The sequence below is a fragment of the Arctopsyche grandis genome, chromosome 12 (assembly GCF_051622035.1).
Source record: "Arctopsyche grandis isolate Sample6627 chromosome 12, ASM5162203v2, whole genome shotgun sequence".
Taxonomy (NCBI): domain Eukaryota; kingdom Metazoa; phylum Arthropoda; class Insecta; order Trichoptera; family Hydropsychidae; genus Arctopsyche; species Arctopsyche grandis.
The window spans coordinates 17,113,142-17,132,063 of record NC_135366.1 but is presented as its reverse complement, the minus strand read 5'-3'; the positions used below and the strand labels follow the sequence as shown (position 1 = coordinate 17,132,063).

Sequence of the window (18,922 nt, the reverse complement as noted above, 5' to 3'; positions counted from 1 at the left end):
ATGAATGAATTTTTGGGTGCCAGATGTTCCGTGATCGAGATTTTAGTGACGTGTGCGAAAGTTGTTGTGTAAAAATATGTTCAATGTCAATCAAACAAACTAATAAAAGTCGAAGATTGATCTTAGTTATATTTACATAAAAAAATCATTTTTAAAATATTTTTTTTTGTCTAGGTATTTTATTATGTTATTCATTCAATTTATTATGAGTTTTCGCTCGTTCCCCTCCCCTCCAAATTTTAATTATGCTTCGCGCCTTGCACTGTTGCACATCATCACATGTATAATGCGCCACTGATTGGAATTGGTTGGCTCTTGATGCTGGACTCATTCCTTGACAAAAAAAGTGTTCATAAAAAGATGCATGTTTAAAAATAGAATGTGCATTTTCTACACGTTTGTAACGGTGGTTTTTTTTTATTGCAACAATGAAACTCGTTGATTAAAATAGCCGGTGTTCAATGAATGCCAGGTAACTCATTTCAAATACATATATGCTTCCGGTATGAATAAGTAAATAGGTATGTACAGTGGTTTATTACAAGAAGGTGTATTTTACTTTAAATATATAGGAAAAAAATACGTGTACGTTGAAACGATAATTGGACTATTTGTCACATTGGGGTGGTCACAAAGACAATTTTTGCCATGAAAATCGCGAATACACAATATTTGGCACTCAAGTTCTCGTTACTATGATAGTTATCATTAGTATGATGGACTTTTCGGCTGCCAGATGTTCCGTTATAGAGATTTTAGTGACTTTGTGACGAGTAATTTGTGACCAGTAATCACCGAACCGTTGAAACTGTGTTCGAATGTACGTAAGTGACCAATAATTATAATAATCTTGTATGAGTGGTTCCCCTTATACTTTACGTCAGGCTTAACTTTTTCCCATCATATATATTCATCAGTGCCTAGAAATACACGAATCATACTTATATGTAATTGTAAATTTTCAATAGATGAGTTTGGGTGACGTTTGTTTTTAATTGTTTGTTGTTGGTGGTGGTTATGGCCGCATTAGCGCAGGTGGTGCGGGGCGCGATGCCGGTGTGCGTCTGCTGACCCGCCCGCTCCCCTGCGCCCCCTCTGCGCCCCCAGCGTCTTCGCCCTCAACTTCAGGTACATCCACCCTGCATCCCATTATCGCACCCCGCTCCATCGTGTTTCGTTCCTCATTCTCCCCCCCCCCCCCCCCTTCCTGCCACCTCCCCCTCCGCGACTTGTCAGTGACATATCGAACTGATCCTCGTGTCATCGAATTGATGTCATCCAGAGCTAGATTATAATCTATCATTTCGACAGTCGATATGTTTTTATACCCGTGAGTAATGTCTTGTGAGTAATGTGAGTAATAGCAATTGCCTATCTGCCTTCGAATGAGGACACTTTTTTTCAATAAATATATTCATGTACGATAATACACTGTTGATTCTCCGAAATCACGATTTTAACGTAGCCTCCGTCCAGGGATGTGGCACCCGTTTTTGCTCCCAGACTGTGACCCAATTTTTTAAATGTCAGTTTCTGAACATTCATTGCCATTTCTCTTGTAGATAGAATCATATAGATAGAAAGAAGTACATATGTTTTCATATATTGATAACACTATTATAGAATGTTAAATTGAACTGGGACTACATTTTTTAATCAAATTCAGACATATATACTTACACAATTATAATATTGTAAATCTATCTACATATGTATGAATTTAACGATAACAATAAATGTTTATATATTTGTTTGTCTACAATGCAAATTCACTGCTTTCAAATTCTGTAGTCGGGTTTTGGGATGACTTGAAAACTTTCATCTGTCCAAGCAATACTGGGTAACTCAATTAGTATGTTCTATATTAAAATTTCAAATCGATGACAGCCAAGCAATGCAAGGTAACTCAAATGGTATGTTCTATAGTATATTAAACTTTCAAATCGATGACAGGCAATGAAATTTCAAATTCTCCATGTCTTAAAGCAATTTTTGTCTCTATACCTATTCATATTATGATTGTTTCGTATTTTTTTGTTGTATTGATTTTAAACATATTTTGTTTTGTTTGTCGAATTCAAAATAATTTTGGTCGATATGACGATTATAAATGTAACTGTTGTCGTTTTGTTTTTAAACAGTGTCACGTAATCGCTCGTCGGAGTAAAATATTGAAGTAATTCTAAATGGATGCGATGGATATTCAAGCAGTAGAATCAAAGCTAAGTGATGTCACCGTCACAGCTATACCGATGACTACTAACAAAGCCTCGTTTAACAATAACGGTTCAGTGCAATCACTGACAACAAGTAATGTCAATTGCAGCGGTATGAATTTAGTCACGTCTAAAGACAAAGACAACGGAGTGTCAAAGTATGCTCAACTGTTGGCTGTGATCGAGGAGATGGGTAAGGATGTCCGCCCTAGCTACTCCGGCAGCAGGAGCTCAGCAGAGAGACTAAAACGGGGAATAGTCAATGCTAGGATACTTGTTCGAGAATGTCTTATGGAGACGGAGCGTTCGGCTAGGCAATAATAATACTTAATAGTCTGTTACAGTATTTCTCAAAGTGTAAATTGCAGAATTTGACATGATATTCATTGATAAAATCCATCAATTACGTGGGGTGAACTTAAGAAATGTATTACGTATTAATTGTCACATACAATATTTGTACATTTTTATGGTTTAATGTATATTTTACTTGAAATTATAGAATGGGTTTTTGTCCCTTTGAAAAGTTAAGTGTACCACATTTGATTTTTAGGATTAATCCCTTTGGTAATTCAAATTATTATATTAAATGTACTTTTAATATTCGTAATGTTTATCATATTGAAAATTAATGTGGTTTTGATTAATTTTTACTATGATATATGGAATGTATGCCTTTGAGAAACACTGGTCGATTAACAGTATTTGTTAATCTATCGGAAAAATAAGAACACGAACTAGCCTATGGCTTTCAAAGTTTACAACTGAACTGGTCAATTGAGAAACCCTACTGAAATATATATTTTAAAGAATGTGCCCTTAAGAAATTAATGATTACTACTTTTTTCAAAGGAAAACACTTGAATTGGTTAGGAATTTTGTTCTGTAAAACTCTGTGTATTACGTATACGTATATTAGAGTGGTGATGGTTGATTAAAGTTCAAATCACCTCTTTTGTAGTACAAACATATAAGGATTAATATCTGGGAACATCTATTTTGATGGGATAATAATTTGACTCAATAAAAATACTATTTTGACAAAAGTAGTATATTAACATAATGGGAATTCTCAAATGTCAGATCAAATTGTATTTGAGCCTATAATTACGATGAAATGTATGTGTACGATTAACAAATGTATACTTTGGCATTAAGCTTTTAGTGTAAGTAATAAAAACCTGGATTTTGAAAGTGAATTTTATTATATAAGGTTGATAGCTTATAGATTGTAACATTTCCCTGTACCTCATTGTTGATAATGGTTTATAATATAATATATAATGTATTTTTTTGAAAAAATATTTTTGGGTGAATATTAATGATATTTGTTTGAGTTTTTAATAAATTTTACAAAATCCGTAAGTCCATAAGCGTATTATAAATTGATTCCTCTAAAAAAAAAAAACAACTTGTATACTATATACCTCATAAATAATTAAGAACTTTTTGAGTATTTGTTTGATTATTAAATGAATATATAGTTAACTTGTATACAAACTTAAAAATAAAAATAATGTATATTTGAAGGAATATTAGATTTGCATATTTATGCAGAACGTAAGTCAGAATTAAATTAACAGTTATTTTAGTAGTGCTTAAAAATACAAAAAAATAAGTTTGTCACAATCATTATGATGAGTGATATATCGATATGTTTTATGGAAGTCTTTTAAGTTGTAGGACCTCATTTTATGTGATTATTTTATAAGATTAGTGAAACTGTAATATGTATAACAATACATGCTGTAATTGTAATGTGTTAACAGAAAAGTATTTCTTATTATTATTTTTTTAATGCTTTTTCCTGTGATATTGCACGACGATTGTTCATAATATAGTAATCGCAATTGAGTCAATTGAATCGGTGATGGTATAATGAAAAAATAATTTGTATCAGTTAAATTATAGTTTGACTACATCAAAGCAACGTTTTACCGACGTAAAACTAGTCATTATTTTAACAGACTTTCACTGATTGTGAATGAAAAATATTTGTATATTTACAATTTCACTGTATAATTCGTCACATTTAGGATTATCTGTGTCCAGGAAAGTGTGATTATCCATCGGCTTGCAATGGTTTTTATTCAGTTTCATGTGAGATCACGAGCAAGCTTAGCAAATCTTATTAATTATAAAGAGACATGGTGCATACAAAGATTTTTGAATCACATTTTTCAATCAATCTATGTCTATTAATTATATTCGAAGTTCACTATGATATGCTCTTAATTGACGAAAAAAAAACTCACGTTTTAATTATTGTATTATAAATATATTTGTCGATCATTTGATTGGAAGTTCTAGTACAAATAAAAGTGCTTTTTACTATACAAAAATTGCGTTTAAAGACATTTATATCGAAACAAAATCACTATTCAGTTAACATTCACTTATGTTTGTATGTATGTAGGTCATTTGGATTGCTTTAAATATTAGTTTGTATTAAATTTTGTTATTATTTGTTTTTAAACGTACATTATTTTTATATTTAATTCAATCTTCAGCTTGGGCGACTTATCCCAGGGATGTTCCAAGTATTGTGTATAATCTTTTCGTTCTATATAAACGATTATGTAATTTTAAATTAAAACTTTGTATTGCAAATCTATCAAAAATCGTGTGAATTTAATAATACGATTAAGGGCGAAAACACACAGAGTGGCTTTGCACGTGCAGAATGAATATGTTTGCACATATATTCATATGCAACCGACAAGTTTCTCCTAGATTTCTTCAAATATGGGATTCACCGTTATCGATCACTGTCAAGCAAGTATAAAATATCACCGAAAATACTCCAGGGGGTGATTTTTGGGACTGTGTACCATGAATATGGGCTAGGAGTGCTGCGTTTTTTCGCATCTTTGAAAGTATTAAAAAAAAAAACACTTTCCACGTCCCACTCGGTGTGTTTTCGCCCTCACTCTGTTCACAGTAAGACATTTTTTTTAATTTGAAAAGTTTAATTCCTTTTGAAATCTGTAGTTTTTCAAAAATTCGATCGCCTTTAATATTATATGGGTTATCTAATTAATATTATTTGATTGAAGTCGTTACTTAACAATTAGTAAGTCGCCTGTGATATATCATAATATTATTTCACATTAAGCGATGTTATTCCAATGTGTGCATGTATGCATTTTAATTGCATTCAAAGTGTCCAAGCTAAAGATTGCGCTTCTATGCTAATCGATATATTGATTTTTATTTTATATTGATGTAGTTTTCACTAACGTTATCATACATTTGAGTTCTCTCATTCTTAGATTAGAGAATATGAGAAAGTGAGGTTTGGAAATTGGTAGATATCTGTTGTATATTTACATTTTATGTAAATATATTTCTTTTGTTTTTGTTACGGTCTTATGTAGCCCCCCTTGCTTAATATATATATTTTTTGATTAATTTCCCACGAAATTCCTATTTGTGCGTATATTTTATACTGCATACATATTTGTTTCATTTCATATGCATAGTATTTTGTTGATTTTCTTAACATTCTTCTGATTCAATTTCGTCGACTTGTTTAAAGTGTACTTACTTACAGAGATTTATGATTTAGTTCTAATACCAATATCTCCATGCCAAAAGTATGATTTGTTACCATGTAGTACTGTTAAGAGTTTATTTATAAATTGCAGTGGTTTGTATATTACAAATGCCCTCTTTCAGTTTTCATTTTCTCAATTTGTGTCATGAATTAGTACAAATGTGTCAGTTACAGTTATAAGTCATATCTACCAAAAATCAAATTGTTGAATTACGTAATATGTAAATTATGCAGAACCATTGTCTTATGTTTTTCAATATAAACAAATTTATTATCTCAGGAACCAATAGGTTAAAAACATATTTTCTATGTACTTGCTGAATTGAATATTGAGCTGATTTAGCAATGACTAATGTTATGTAGTGAATCTATTTTACAGTGTATTTTTTTAAACATATTAAAGAAGTTTTACCACAAGCATCTGTACATTATTATTAAAATGTCACACAACCAAATTACATACATACATGATAAATGAGGTGAAAACCATTGGTTAATAATATTTAAATATTAGGTATGGACAACTACTTGGGAACAATAGAAACTTTACACACATGGAACACTGGCTTTAGTGCAGATTCAGTAGAATGGTGTCCCGTTGAAAAATACCAAAATATCTTTGTCTGTGGTACATATCAACTGACTGAGAAAGACGGTGAGAAATTTTGAATTAATTCTTATTTTATTTTAAATTTAAAAAAGTATACTTTCTATGGTGACGTTATGGATTTTGCCCCAAAGCGACACCTATTACCAAATTTTTACATATGTATAATTGAAATTATATTAAAATAATGGTGGCAAACGAGGATAGGTTGCCAATTTTTTTGGAACCGTTTCAACAATGAAATCGGATAAATTGGCAAACTCTGATATGAAACAACGGCGCACCGACATCTCAGCGCAAACCAACTTAGCGCCGACCTTTCGGCGCAGAAAACTCAGCGCAACGACAATTCAGCGTAAAATCAATTTTTTCAATAAGTTTTAAATTGGTTGAAATGCACGATAATTTAAATCAATGGTCGATAAATACGTCAATACATACATACGTATATGCGTACATTTTAGATATGAATAGCAGAACCCATGAAGACGGGCTTGCGAAACCTTGGTCTAGAATCCGCTCATACGTAAGATTTTTTGCTGTGTATCCTGGTGTGGAAACTCTTTTGAAGAAATATTTTTTGCGGAACTCAGTTGAGAAACCCTGAATACGTAGGATTTTAAAACATAATTTTTGGGGAAAAAATCGAAAACTAAAGATTCTCCCATTTTTTTTTATCAAAAGCAAAGCTCATAATGACGATTTCCGAACCTTAGTTTAGAGACCCTGCATACGCAAAAGTTTGGATAGCTAAAAAACTATTTGAAAAAAAAATTGCTGTCCGGTTGAGAAACCCTGCTTGCGTAGTATTTCTTGGCACAAAGAGTATCAAATAAATTTATTCGCATTTATGAAATTATTATGTAGATATGGCCGACAATTTCAATACAGTAATTATTTTCGAAAACGCATTTAAAACTTATTGGAAAAATTGATTTTGCGCTGAGTTGTCTGCGCCAAAAGGTCGGCGCTAAATTGGTTTGCGCTGATTTGTCGTGCCACCGAAACAATAGACATGGAGTCATATGTATATATCTAAGGTCTAGCCAGCAGCACCGGGCCAGGGATTGAATCCATGATCCAGTTGATAGCATTATACATTAACCACTGAGCTATGTTGCTGGTTTATGCTTAAAACATCTCAGTATCTAATTTTAGCTCCATTGTAATTTTGTGTTACTGTAATATATGTACATATGTAAATAATTAAAATGCTCATCATATGCCTATTTTAGAAGTTTATCTGTATGTTTGATTTATCTCTTCTAGAATCGTCCAATGCAAGTTCAGTGGAGAGGTTTGGAAAATTATATTTATTTGCATTTCACGGAAGTCAAACAGATTTGATCCCAATACAAACCATAGAAACTGCTGCTATATTGGATCAAAAATGGTGTCACTTTGCTATCAGTGAAAAGCCTCACCTCGGTGTTGTCAACGCTTCCGGCTTCTTGCAAATATATTCATTATGCGACAGCAACGATGCAATCTCTCTGAGTCTAGTATCGGAAATATGCGTAAGTGAAACGCCGAATAATCTAGCACTATCATTAGATTGGTCGAATAATAAATACAACAATGACCCTCACCTGGCCGTTAGCAACTCAAATGGAAAGGTAGTTATTTTTACATTTGACGGCTCCCTTACAATGGTGGAATCGTGGTCAGCGCATGATTATGAAGCATGGATTTGTGCTTTCGATTCGTGGAATCCTTCTGTTGTATTCACAGGTAAAATATTCACAATGCGATCAATTGATCAATTGGTTTCAACGTTGTGTATGTTAACATCATTTACTACCTTGCAGGAGGTGATGATTCCAAGTTAAAAGTGTATGATAGACGGTGTATACAAAAACCCCAACATGTACTAAAACACGATGCAGGCGTTACCAGTTTTCACTCAAATCTTGAAAGAGAGGGTATTCTTGCATCCGGAAGGTAAGTTATGAGATATAAAAAATCCGAAACTTTCAATTGAATGAAGAGAATTTATGTTGAGGTATTTTTTGCATTACAGTTACGATCAATTTGTTCGAATATGGGATACAAGGAAACTCATGAAAAATCTGCAAGAGGTTGATTCTGGTGGTGGAGTCTGGCGACTGAAATGGGAACCGAAAGAACGTAAACTATTATTGGCCGCTTGCATGTATGGAGGATTTGCTCTGTTGAAATGCGACGATACTTTGAACATAGTAGCAAGACATGATCACGAGTCGATAGCTTACGGAGCTGATTGGTGTTATGATTCAACATTACTGGGTTCAGAAGATAGTTCAACTTGTAATCTGATAGCTACTTGTTCATTTTACAATTGTAAACTTACTACTGCTGCAGTGAAATTGTAATCGTATTACGTGGAAATAAAATTTTACTGAAAATTTGATTTTTATTCCGAATTTATCCTTTAGAATTGTGTTTTGGTTAGGAATGTCGAATATTTCTTCTCGCCTTAACCCGTTAAATACTGACCAACGCCAATCGGCGTTTTGCTAACAAGTCCGTGAGCCTGAAATATGCTGATGGCGTTGTTTTTTGAGTATGTAAAAAATAAACAAGAATACTATCTGCTAAGCCTTTCAAGGTAGCATTGAAAAAGAAACAATGCATTGGACATGGGTCGTGTAATTCGTGTCAATGTTTATAAAGACTGGTTGATACCGGAATTTCTGAATTCATAACTATAGCAGAAGTTTTCGATGGAAATCCCTAATTGTTGAGTATTTTAGATTGTGAGCATTACATTTTAACAACAATGAAGATGGAAGTGGTTTTGGAAAAATACATTAATTAATAGGCTTCTTTTGTTTATTTTATATTGTTGCAAGATATATTATAGTCTAAACACACCTTTACAAAACTCGAAATCCTTGGTGGTAGTTACCTAGGTTTTGTTTGGATTAGCTACAATTTTTATACCTGCTTTCTAAATAATTCTAGTTAGAAATGTCGGCGAAATTATCAGCATAGCGGGCTTTCAACAGAAAAGACGTCAGCACTCAAAGGGTTAAGTAGAATGAGGATAACCTGTGTTTTAACTGGTTTGGTGATTACTAGTCAAATGTGAACCGGTCACAGGACAACCGGTCGCTCTAGATCGGTCACACGTGATCACCCGTCACACCCTAAAATCGGTCAACCAGTTTTCTCGTGACCGATTTTAGGGTGCGACCAGTTTTAGTGTGACGAGTGATCACGTGTGACCGGTTGTCCTGTGACTGGTTAACATATGACTAGTAGTCCGTTTATCGTTTTAACCAGGGCTGTGGAGTCGAAGTCGTAATAAAAAATCAACTTGATTCCAAGTCCTTTTTATTATTTTTTTAAATTAATAGTATTACGGTATGCATCAACTAGTCTCTAATTTTATTGAAGTAAATCAACTAATAAATTGAAATTTAATAATTTCTTTATAAAAATGATGAATTTCAATTACATTATAAATAAAATCGTTGAATTGCACATATTTTCTTGTGTTCTGGCCAAAACCGATATTTCCTCCATCTCATTTTTTTATTTAATTGATTTGTTTGTTTGATGAAATTCATTCATATATACTATGAATGTACTTACTTTTTATTTATACCAATATTTCAAAAAATTGGTTTATGTGTAAATTTTTAGTGATTTTTTTTAATTCCTTTAATTTGTTATAAGTTTTACTACGTCATTATTGCTGCAAGAAAAGTCCATCGTACTAAAATCGTTCAAGTTGGAGTTGAATCATAAAATAAAACCAATAGAGTCAAGTCAGTAAATTTTGATGCGAATCCACAGCCCTGGTTTTAACCGACTTGACAAATCATGTATAAAATAAAACAAAATGACGTAAAAGCAGAAGTCTTGTGGTGATTCTCATCTAGTTGTATTTATTCAGTACATGAATCAAACTAGTATTTAACAAGTGAGTATTTTATTTATATTTACAGTGATGTGTTTTTGAATAATAATTTCATACCAAAAACTTTACAAAACAAGTTACTGTTAAATAATTTATTTAAAAGTACACTCGCACTATTCAACAGATATACAGAAGTATTGAAAGTATGTTAAAGGTAATGATAAATGACTACACATTAGTCATAGTTTAGTTTCATTTTCCTATAATTGTCCACAGGTGCGTGCAAACTCAGGATCCTGGGATCGGCGTAAGATTAAGCATAGCAAATTAATTTCTACATTTTCAATTATTTGATGAGTCACTTTAGTGCAAATTCATTCTTTTTATTTTCATCTAAGCTATTCATATTTTTTCTGACATACTTAACAGTATCCAAAATATCATTTTTAATTTTCTTTTTGTACATGTGGATCATTTCATTATTCAATTGTATAATAGTAAAATTATCATTATATATGTGTATATATATAAATATTATGCTCTCTAAAATTAGACTATTAATCGGAATACAATTTTCATCAACTTAGATTTAGAGATAAACGATTTTTTTTTTAATAATTGCAGCGTTAATTTATCAGCCCTTTTTTTGTTATTTGATTTGAACATATTAAAAATTAATGTCAACAATGCTGCGCATTTAAAACGTGCTAATCTTCTTGGTTAACACGTTCAATATTTATATTAATATAAAATATTAAGTAACATAACTAGCAATTGATCGAGAACTAATGGAGACTATCATCTTCAATTACAGGTGAATTTAAAAATATCACAATACAATATAAATGGGACTACTTACTCGATTCATTTACTTTTAAATACATAATGAACGACAAAAATTCACGATTATTCAAATTTTGATAACCGTCATGTATATTGATCATCTATTTTAAAATTATTTGCAAGATTTGCATATATTGCAATTTGAACTATAAAATCTTTAATATTTTACCACTTAACAATGAAAACCACGACAAAAGAAATTATATAAAATCAAATTGTTATAATAAATAATATATCGACATTCACTCGTTTCTTCACTAGAATTTTTAATATTAATGAGGCTAGGCTATTGCTTTTCAATTGCAGATATCAATTCCACATTTACGAAGATTTTACTTGTAGGAAGACTAAATTATCAGCAAATTAATATAGTTATAAATGTTAAATACGCTTTCACATTAAAAAAAAAAAAAAACCCAGTGTACTTAAGCAAGCTGATTGTGTGCAAACTATTTTAGTTACAATTAATCCCAGTATCAACATGTGTGAGTAAAAAAACACATGTGATTGCACTGCCATAACTGTTGTATTAAAGATTGTACTAAATACATATGATATATAAATAAAAAAAAAATGTAAGAGTTCAAACATGTCTTTAATATTGTGAATGTAAAAACAAATCCATTATTTAGCAGGTATCTACTTAAGGTCCTCTACATGCTCATATTCTAAAAACATCCTTAAACATACCACCGACGGATGCATGTACGATACATTATATATATATTTATGCACTTATGTATATAAGTAGAGAGGTAGTCAACCGTTAAGGCAAGTTTGATCTTAATCCTAACTGTGTAATCTGGGGTGGATTACAATGAGCCAGGACTAGGAAATGTTTATAGGGCAACGACCGAGACAGCGCCATTGAATAAACCATTACACAAGTTCTGGCCTTTGCGATTGACGACCGCTAGAGTTGTCAAACAAAGTTGGATTGATACTTTAAGATTTATTTTGTACAATTAGTAAAATTCAAATATTTAAGCATACTCTTAAACGGTGTGATTATTTCGATTTTTTGTATAAAAAAGTATTGCAAGTTTATATATAATATATATGTATATATATAAAACGAGGTCGAATTTTCTCACGATCACAAAACTTCATCTAATGATACTTTGTATATACATAAAGTAAAAATTAAATCATTACATATAAATAAAGGTCGTAAAAAATGCGTCAGGTTTATTTTTGCAATAGAAAACGGTATCAGATTTGATTAAAATTGCTATGCATACATATGATAATTCATTAAATAAATACATTTTAAAATATACATATGTCATGTTTTTTATACATAATTATTTTTGTCAAAACTATAAACACATGGAATGACACAAAAGTTGATAGAAAAAAAAAAAAAAAAAAAAAACCCAAGACCGGCCACTACGATTTATAAAATTGCAATACTTAAATACTAAATTTTATGCTGGGATATCTTTCAAAATGAAAGTTACAGACTTCTAGTGCGTTCCATTCGCAACTAGATAACGACGAGCCAACATGCTAAAAATGCGGCTACGTTACATCAAAAAGTGAAGGTTAAATCATATACTAAGGTACACATAAATAATCGGCGAATAGCAGTCTCATACCTTCTGGCAATAATGGGAAAAATCTTGCACCACTCACATAGTGGTCGTCCCACGACCACAATAATCACACTTAATCCCTTACAGTGCCGTAACCGATACAAGAATTGTCGTCGTCAACATTGTACACTTGCACGTACGGGCCACGTCCTCACAGATGTAGAACGACTGTACAATTTAATCGCCAAACTGAAGATTTACACGTCTAATTTAAGTATATCGTTACGGTACAGACATTTTGTATTTTTTTATTTGTGCAACGAGATATTTAACAAACACAACATGCGTGTGTGTGTGTGTGTATGCTTAGAGAAATATCAACGGTGCACGGCAACAAGCGTAATAGACATTAATACAAATTATTTTTGTACAAATATTATAGGCATTTATATATAATTTATTTGGTGCATGTTCACTGAAGGCAGGCCAGCAGTTAGGTCCATGACAGAAAAAGGGTAACCCGAACATCGTATAAATTAAACTCGTTACAACCGGAGAACTAAAACTTAAAACTCTAAAAATGTATATATAGATATATATATAATTAAATATGTCAATGATAATAAAATACATCGTACCAATTTTAAATTCACAATAAACGTACATTTTTGGTCACTGTTCAAAGTTGAACAATAGTCGTTGCTCAATCACAGGCTGTATTCACTCGACAGAAGCTCAAAAAAAAAAAAAACAACAAACAACTCATTCACTACACATATCTACATATAAATGAGTGATTAAACAAAATCGGTTCAAAAAAAGTCCTATATGGTATATGAAAATACTTGGTTAAGAATGACATGATTCGACGTCGGAAGTTTGTCAAGGCAGTTTATGTTCCTTGCAATATACCATAAAGTTATCTTCGCTCAGCGACCACGTGTCGGTGCGGGCGCAGTTCACGTGCATAGTCTTTTGGCAGCCGCGTTTGACGCAGGCGACCGTCGCTCCTAAAACACTGCACAGGTCGCAGCGCATCGTGCAACAACTCCAGACGGCTGCCTCCAGCCCTACAATTTTGGGCCCCACCAAATACAGACCCGGAGCCCACACAGCGCACTCCTCGTGCAGCCAAATTTCGAACGCGTTCGCTCCCGCCTCAGTCATGCCGAAGTACATTTCCTCGTTTGGAAAAACTGTCTTGTCACATTCACTACTTTCCGAGTCTAATTTGATTTTCTTCCCTCTTTGAGATTGCTTGTTTTGAAGGAATGAATTGTGCCTATTGATTTTGCCCTTGAATAGCGCGTCGTGCGGATCGCTCATCATGTAGGAATAGTCCGGACAATCCGTGGTCACTATATACGGTCCGAATAGGTCACCCAAATACTGTGATCTGCCGTTTATGATGGTAGTTGTGCTGCCGTTGTGGCGTGTGTGTGGGCCTCTTTTGCAAAATACGCAAATCCAACTGGTGTCCGTCGTTGTGGCGTCATATTTCATACTCAAAGTACTCGTGTGCAAACCTTTCGACTTGACTTTGTTTCTAAAATTAATATCTGTTTTCAAAGTTAGCTTTCCCTTAAGATTTCTGATCTTTTGCAGTGGTTTGTCGACGTCTTCTTCTTGGATTGGCGTGTTGATGACGTTCACCGATAGGGGTGAATCTCTAGGACCTTTGATTTGAACATACGGACCGCGAGACTTGCTCGAACTTGCGTTGCTTCCCGAATCGTACGCGTCTTTAGGTGGCAGTGGATCAAACTTTTTATTTATCTTTTTATTGGACACCAGTAGCTTCTTCTTCTTATTGTTTCTATTGGAGTCAGCTGCAGCTTTTCTCTTGGTAGGTTTTTGTCTTTTCTTTGGCGTGCTTTCATCGCTGGATAAACGTCCCGTGGATGCACCATCGTTAACACTCTTTGGACCTCGTTTCTTTTTTGCTGACCTTTCGTTTTGATTAAGAGGAGTTTCATTTAACATACTCGAGTCATTTTCTAATTTGGGATCGGTAAACATATCGAGTGGCTTATCAGCCACGCTCGAATCAGCCTCTTCGATGCCAGCAAACATTTTTTCAAGTTCGTTTTCAACTTCGACAAAGCTAGTTTTCAACTGAGATTTATCCTTATCTTGTGACATACTTTCTTCACCGAAGAGTTTTGCTTCGTCTTTAATTTGATCATTGTTGACATTTGTATCGGTTGAATTTAATTGACTATCAATTTTGCTATGTTCCAGTTGTATGTGGGATTCATGAGGAATATTATTCATTTCAATTTGTTTGGTAGGTGGACTGCCTAAGACTTGATCTAAATTATCATCAATTGAATTGGCCACAGGTGATTTCGATGAAAGTGTTGCAAACGGATTTAAATCATGAACAGTGCTTGTGATGGCGGGTTCTTTAATTGTTGTAGATGGTGAATTCGTCGAAGCTATCATAGCTGCGATATCATCGATAGTTTCAGATTCTGAACAAGTTTTTCTTCTAGCTTTCGATACAACTGAAATTGAGTTTTCTTCGTTACTCATTTGTCCGATTTCTTGTATTATTCTACTGTCTGCTGACATATTTATACTAGAATTTTGATTAGAAATTTGATTTTGTGCACCTAAGTTTGCATCTTGAGGATTCGCTATAGACGTACGACTGTCGGAACTCATTCGATCATCGTTATTTACACTAATATGCTGATCATTGTTTGTATTGGCGAGATTTTGCACGGCAGCATTCAAAGATGGGGTTAAATTGAAATTATTATCTTCACTTTCTACTTTTGTGGTCTTTAATTGTTTACGTCGCCTCCTCGACCTACTGCTATCGCTCGACGATCCATTTGAGTCTTCGTTTAAATAATTCGTAGGAAGCAAATCATCCTTTATAGCCGAGATACTTTCTTTTATAACAGAATGAGATTCTAATGCGTGAGGTTCTTTGATTCCCATAACGGAATTTATATCTGTATAAACACTCGATGCACTTTGTGAACTTTGAGAATTTTCCGATGGCGGTAACGGGTGGTTCGTCTTGATTATAGATGTCGCTTTTTCCATGTTGGACGTCTCACAAGGTGGATAATTTGAGCTGCTTATAACTGGCGTGATATTACAAGACGAGGACGAACCTCGGCTGTTGCTGTCCTCCAACGAGTGAGCACTCACTATTACAGAATGAGGTGACGGCGTGTGCTGAACGGGCATTATGACAACACCATCACTACCACTGTTCAATCGCTCTAATATTGAATCGACTTTTTTCACAGGTCGTTTACTCGTCGATTTAGGAGATTTGGGACTATTAGAACTCTGACTCATAGAACTAGGTGTGGGGCTCGATGACTTTGAAAGTTCTACAACTTTTGTTACATTATAGCCTGATGGCACTTGATGAATCTTCGTAATTTCAGCAGAGTCCAAACTATTGATTTTCGTAGCATCTCTGACTGATAAACTTATTGGTAGTCCAGTTTCTCCGTTTTGATTGCCATTTTTAGGCGATCGGGTCACCGAAAGATCCATAGAACCTAACACTAAACCAGGAGACTGTCGGGAAAATCCCAAGGCATCAGCGCGGAAGTTTTCTAAAATCATTAAAAAATAAAATCAACATCAAAAATATAGGTCGAAAAGTTAACATCGAAATGATTTCTATCATACCTCTTAAAGATTCATTTACACGAGCAGCCTGCAAATTCCGATTATCTGATATCATCTGCTGTAAATTGAAAAGAGGATTTGACGGGCCCTTATGTCCGTCAGGAGGTGGAGTATGTCTGTACAAGGAGGCTGTGCTTTTTATCGAATGCGCTATATCTGGCGGTGTTGGAGTATGTCTATACAAGGAGTTTGGAGCGCTTTTGATATTTTGTACATCTGGTGGCGTCGGCGTGTGCCTGTACGACTTCAGAGTGTCTCTATCGGGAGGTGTCGGGGTATGTCGATATGGATTAGATGAACTCTTGAGAATCTGTATGTCCGGAGGAGTCGGCGTGTGTCGGAATAAGTTAGGCGCCGCTTTCATACTTTGCTGGTGCTCGGGAGGCGTAGGAGTGTGCCACGTTAATGGCGAATGCGACAACGGCCGATCGGACGACATGTGGGCCGCTTGTGGCTGACGCTGATAAAAGTTCGGAACCTAAAATAAACAGATCTAAGATGTAGTAACACAATATGACAAATACTTTTAATATGATTTATAATGAACGACAAACGTTATACAAATTAAAACATTCCAATAATATAGTTTTACTATTATATTAGAAATTTTATACTACACTAGTAGTTTGTAGAAACAACTGTGTAAATCGAGATAACGACTATTGTATCGTTGGAATTTATTGCTAATCCTGTAATAGCAGCACAACTCATTGTATGTTTTACATTTTGATGAAATGTCGTAGCTAATTATATACATACACAAGATGGAATATTCATTATAAACAAACATTAACTTTGTCGTATTAATCCTACATAGTTTCGACTGGATATTGCACATAAACAAATATTACAACACATATGGATGCATTTCATTGCCAATAAACGAATTTTACATTAGAAAACGAGACGAAATCGTCATAGCAAGGGTTCGTCAAATGTAGAAAACTTTTGATCGTGCCGTGGGAGAGATTACACATCAAACCAGTTGACTGATAACGACAAATATAAAAGAAAATGCAAAATTGCAAATCTATCAATTATTGTACAATCTGATATTGAATGTGTTATATTATTATAAACTGAAAATAGTAATTCGACGAGGTTGTTAAATGTTTGATTTGAGAAAAGCTTCTGAAAATTCGAACGTTCGTTCGTTCATGGCGAAGGGAAATGGTTCGAGTTTGTATTTGGAAAATTGTGATGTGGCAGCACTGTTTGTATTTATAAATGAATGTGCGGATTGTTTAGTATTTTGGGTGTGGATGTGGATGTGTGCGTTTAGACCGTGGACCGTGGAGCGTGGTGTTCAGCCACGCTGGGCGCACGGGCGGGGAGGGCGGAGGGGTGCGGAGCAGAAGCGGGTGGAGGGCCGGTCGGCGAGGACGTGCGGGGTGGGAGCTGGGGCGGGGGCGCGGAGGGCGCAGGCTTCGCGGGGAGCGGGTCGTCAGGAGACGCGCGGGGGAGGGGAGGGGGGGAGCGGTGGGGTTTACCTGCAGATGGTTCCAGGCCTGAGGCGGGTGAGGGTTGGCCGAGGGTGGCGTGGCGTGGTGAGTTGGCCTGAGTGGGGGCAGCTGGCCGCCCGACATGGCGCGGCCTCACCCCGCTGCCCGCGCCCCGCACCGCCCACAATGGCCAGCGGCGCGACGCGACATCTCGCGACAGACACCTACACTTCCACTTCCACCTACTCGCCCACAACGCCGGGAGTCAGGCGCACTCAATGCACGGCGCGCGAGCTTACTAACCTATCGCTACCGCTGCTATGTACTACGCTTACCGACCCCCACCGACCGACCGACCGTCACACTCGTCCCTCGAATACTACCAATTTAACAAATGATCTACATACATATTTACATTGTGGTCCAGCGTTCCACTTATAAACCCTTTGAGGGGAAATACTGCAGTCGTTTGTATTCAAATAGTACACAGGGCCTACGATAGCGATCCCAGGCTCTGGGAAAACAATTATTCTGGACGTTTTTTTTGTGAAGACGACGACGACAACTTATATTAGAATTCAAAAATAAAATGTTCTCCTTTTTCGACGTTTTTATTTTTATTTTATGACTAGTGTTGTGGCCGTTGATTTCAACGGTTGGTTTCGGAAAAGAATTTGTAAGACAGGGAAGGTATGTTGACCGTATCCCGGTCTAACGAAACACGTGTTGTGTAGTTTGAAAGAGGATCGTTTATTTTTGTTCTGTAGGAATCTCGTCGTCGTCATCGTCATCGAAACCTTCGAGAATATTCCGCAACAACAAAATACATCGAGCGGAACAGCATCAAGCATTCCAGAAAATTCTACGCCTCGACGAAAGCAAATTCCTCTCGTACGCATCAATAACCACTTCCATCAAGCATTCCAGAAAATTCTACGCCTCGACGAAAGCAAATTCCTTTCGTACGCATCAACAACTAAATGCTTGCACGCATCAATAACCACTTCCATCAAGCGTTCCAGAAAATTCTACGCCTCGACAAAAGTGCATTCCTTTCTTACGCATCAACAAACCACCACCATCGGTCAGGCGATTCCAGAAACACTATAAAAGGAGGTACAACCCAAACAACGCCAGTCGACCCACAGCAGCAAGAGTCGACCCACAGCAGCAAGCGTCGACATACAGCTCCTGACCAGCCACCACTACACTACGCGGA

General features: G+C 35.2%; 4 protein-coding genes and 1 long non-coding RNA gene across 5 annotated transcripts in view; 3 read left to right on the top strand and 2 right to left on the bottom strand.

Annotated features, from left to right (window-relative positions):
* The window catches only part of LOC143920291 (uncharacterized), a 319,990-nt gene that overhangs the window by 253,353 nt on the left and 47,715 nt on the right, over positions 1-18,922 (bottom strand). The window lies entirely within an intron of this gene.
* LOC143920299 (uncharacterized) overlaps positions 1-18,922 on the top strand; it is a 319,815-nt gene that overhangs the window by 253,354 nt on the left and 47,539 nt on the right. The gene's annotated exons all lie outside the window — the stretch shown is intronic.
* On the top strand, positions 1,004-8,773 carry LOC143919586 (diphthine methyltransferase). Its single transcript, XM_077441969.1, has 5 exons — positions 1,004-1,128; positions 6,287-6,427; positions 7,649-8,110; positions 8,188-8,320; positions 8,400-8,773. The coding sequence occupies exons 2-5, from the start codon at positions 6,289-6,291 to the stop codon at positions 8,728-8,730; spliced, it is 1,065 nt and encodes a 354-aa protein (XP_077298095.1). The 5' UTR covers positions 1,004-1,128; positions 6,287-6,288; the 3' UTR covers positions 8,731-8,773.
* LOC143919587 (cyclin-dependent kinase 2-associated protein 1-like) lies at positions 2,187-5,608 on the top strand. The gene is made up of 2 exons (XM_077441971.1): positions 2,187-2,286; positions 2,359-5,608. The coding sequence occupies exons 1-2, from the start codon at positions 2,187-2,189 to the stop codon at positions 2,535-2,537; spliced, it is 279 nt and encodes a 92-aa protein (XP_077298097.1). The 3' UTR covers positions 2,538-5,608.
* Positions 13,272-18,084, bottom strand: LOC143919525 (uncharacterized). The gene is made up of 3 exons (XM_077441878.1): positions 17,752-18,084; positions 16,262-16,739; positions 13,272-16,185 (listed from the first exon to the last, which is right to left on the bottom strand). Exons 1-3 carry the CDS (start codon positions 17,845-17,847, stop codon positions 13,484-13,486), a joined length of 3,276 nt encoding a protein of 1,091 aa, XP_077298004.1. The 5' UTR covers positions 17,848-18,084; the 3' UTR covers positions 13,272-13,483.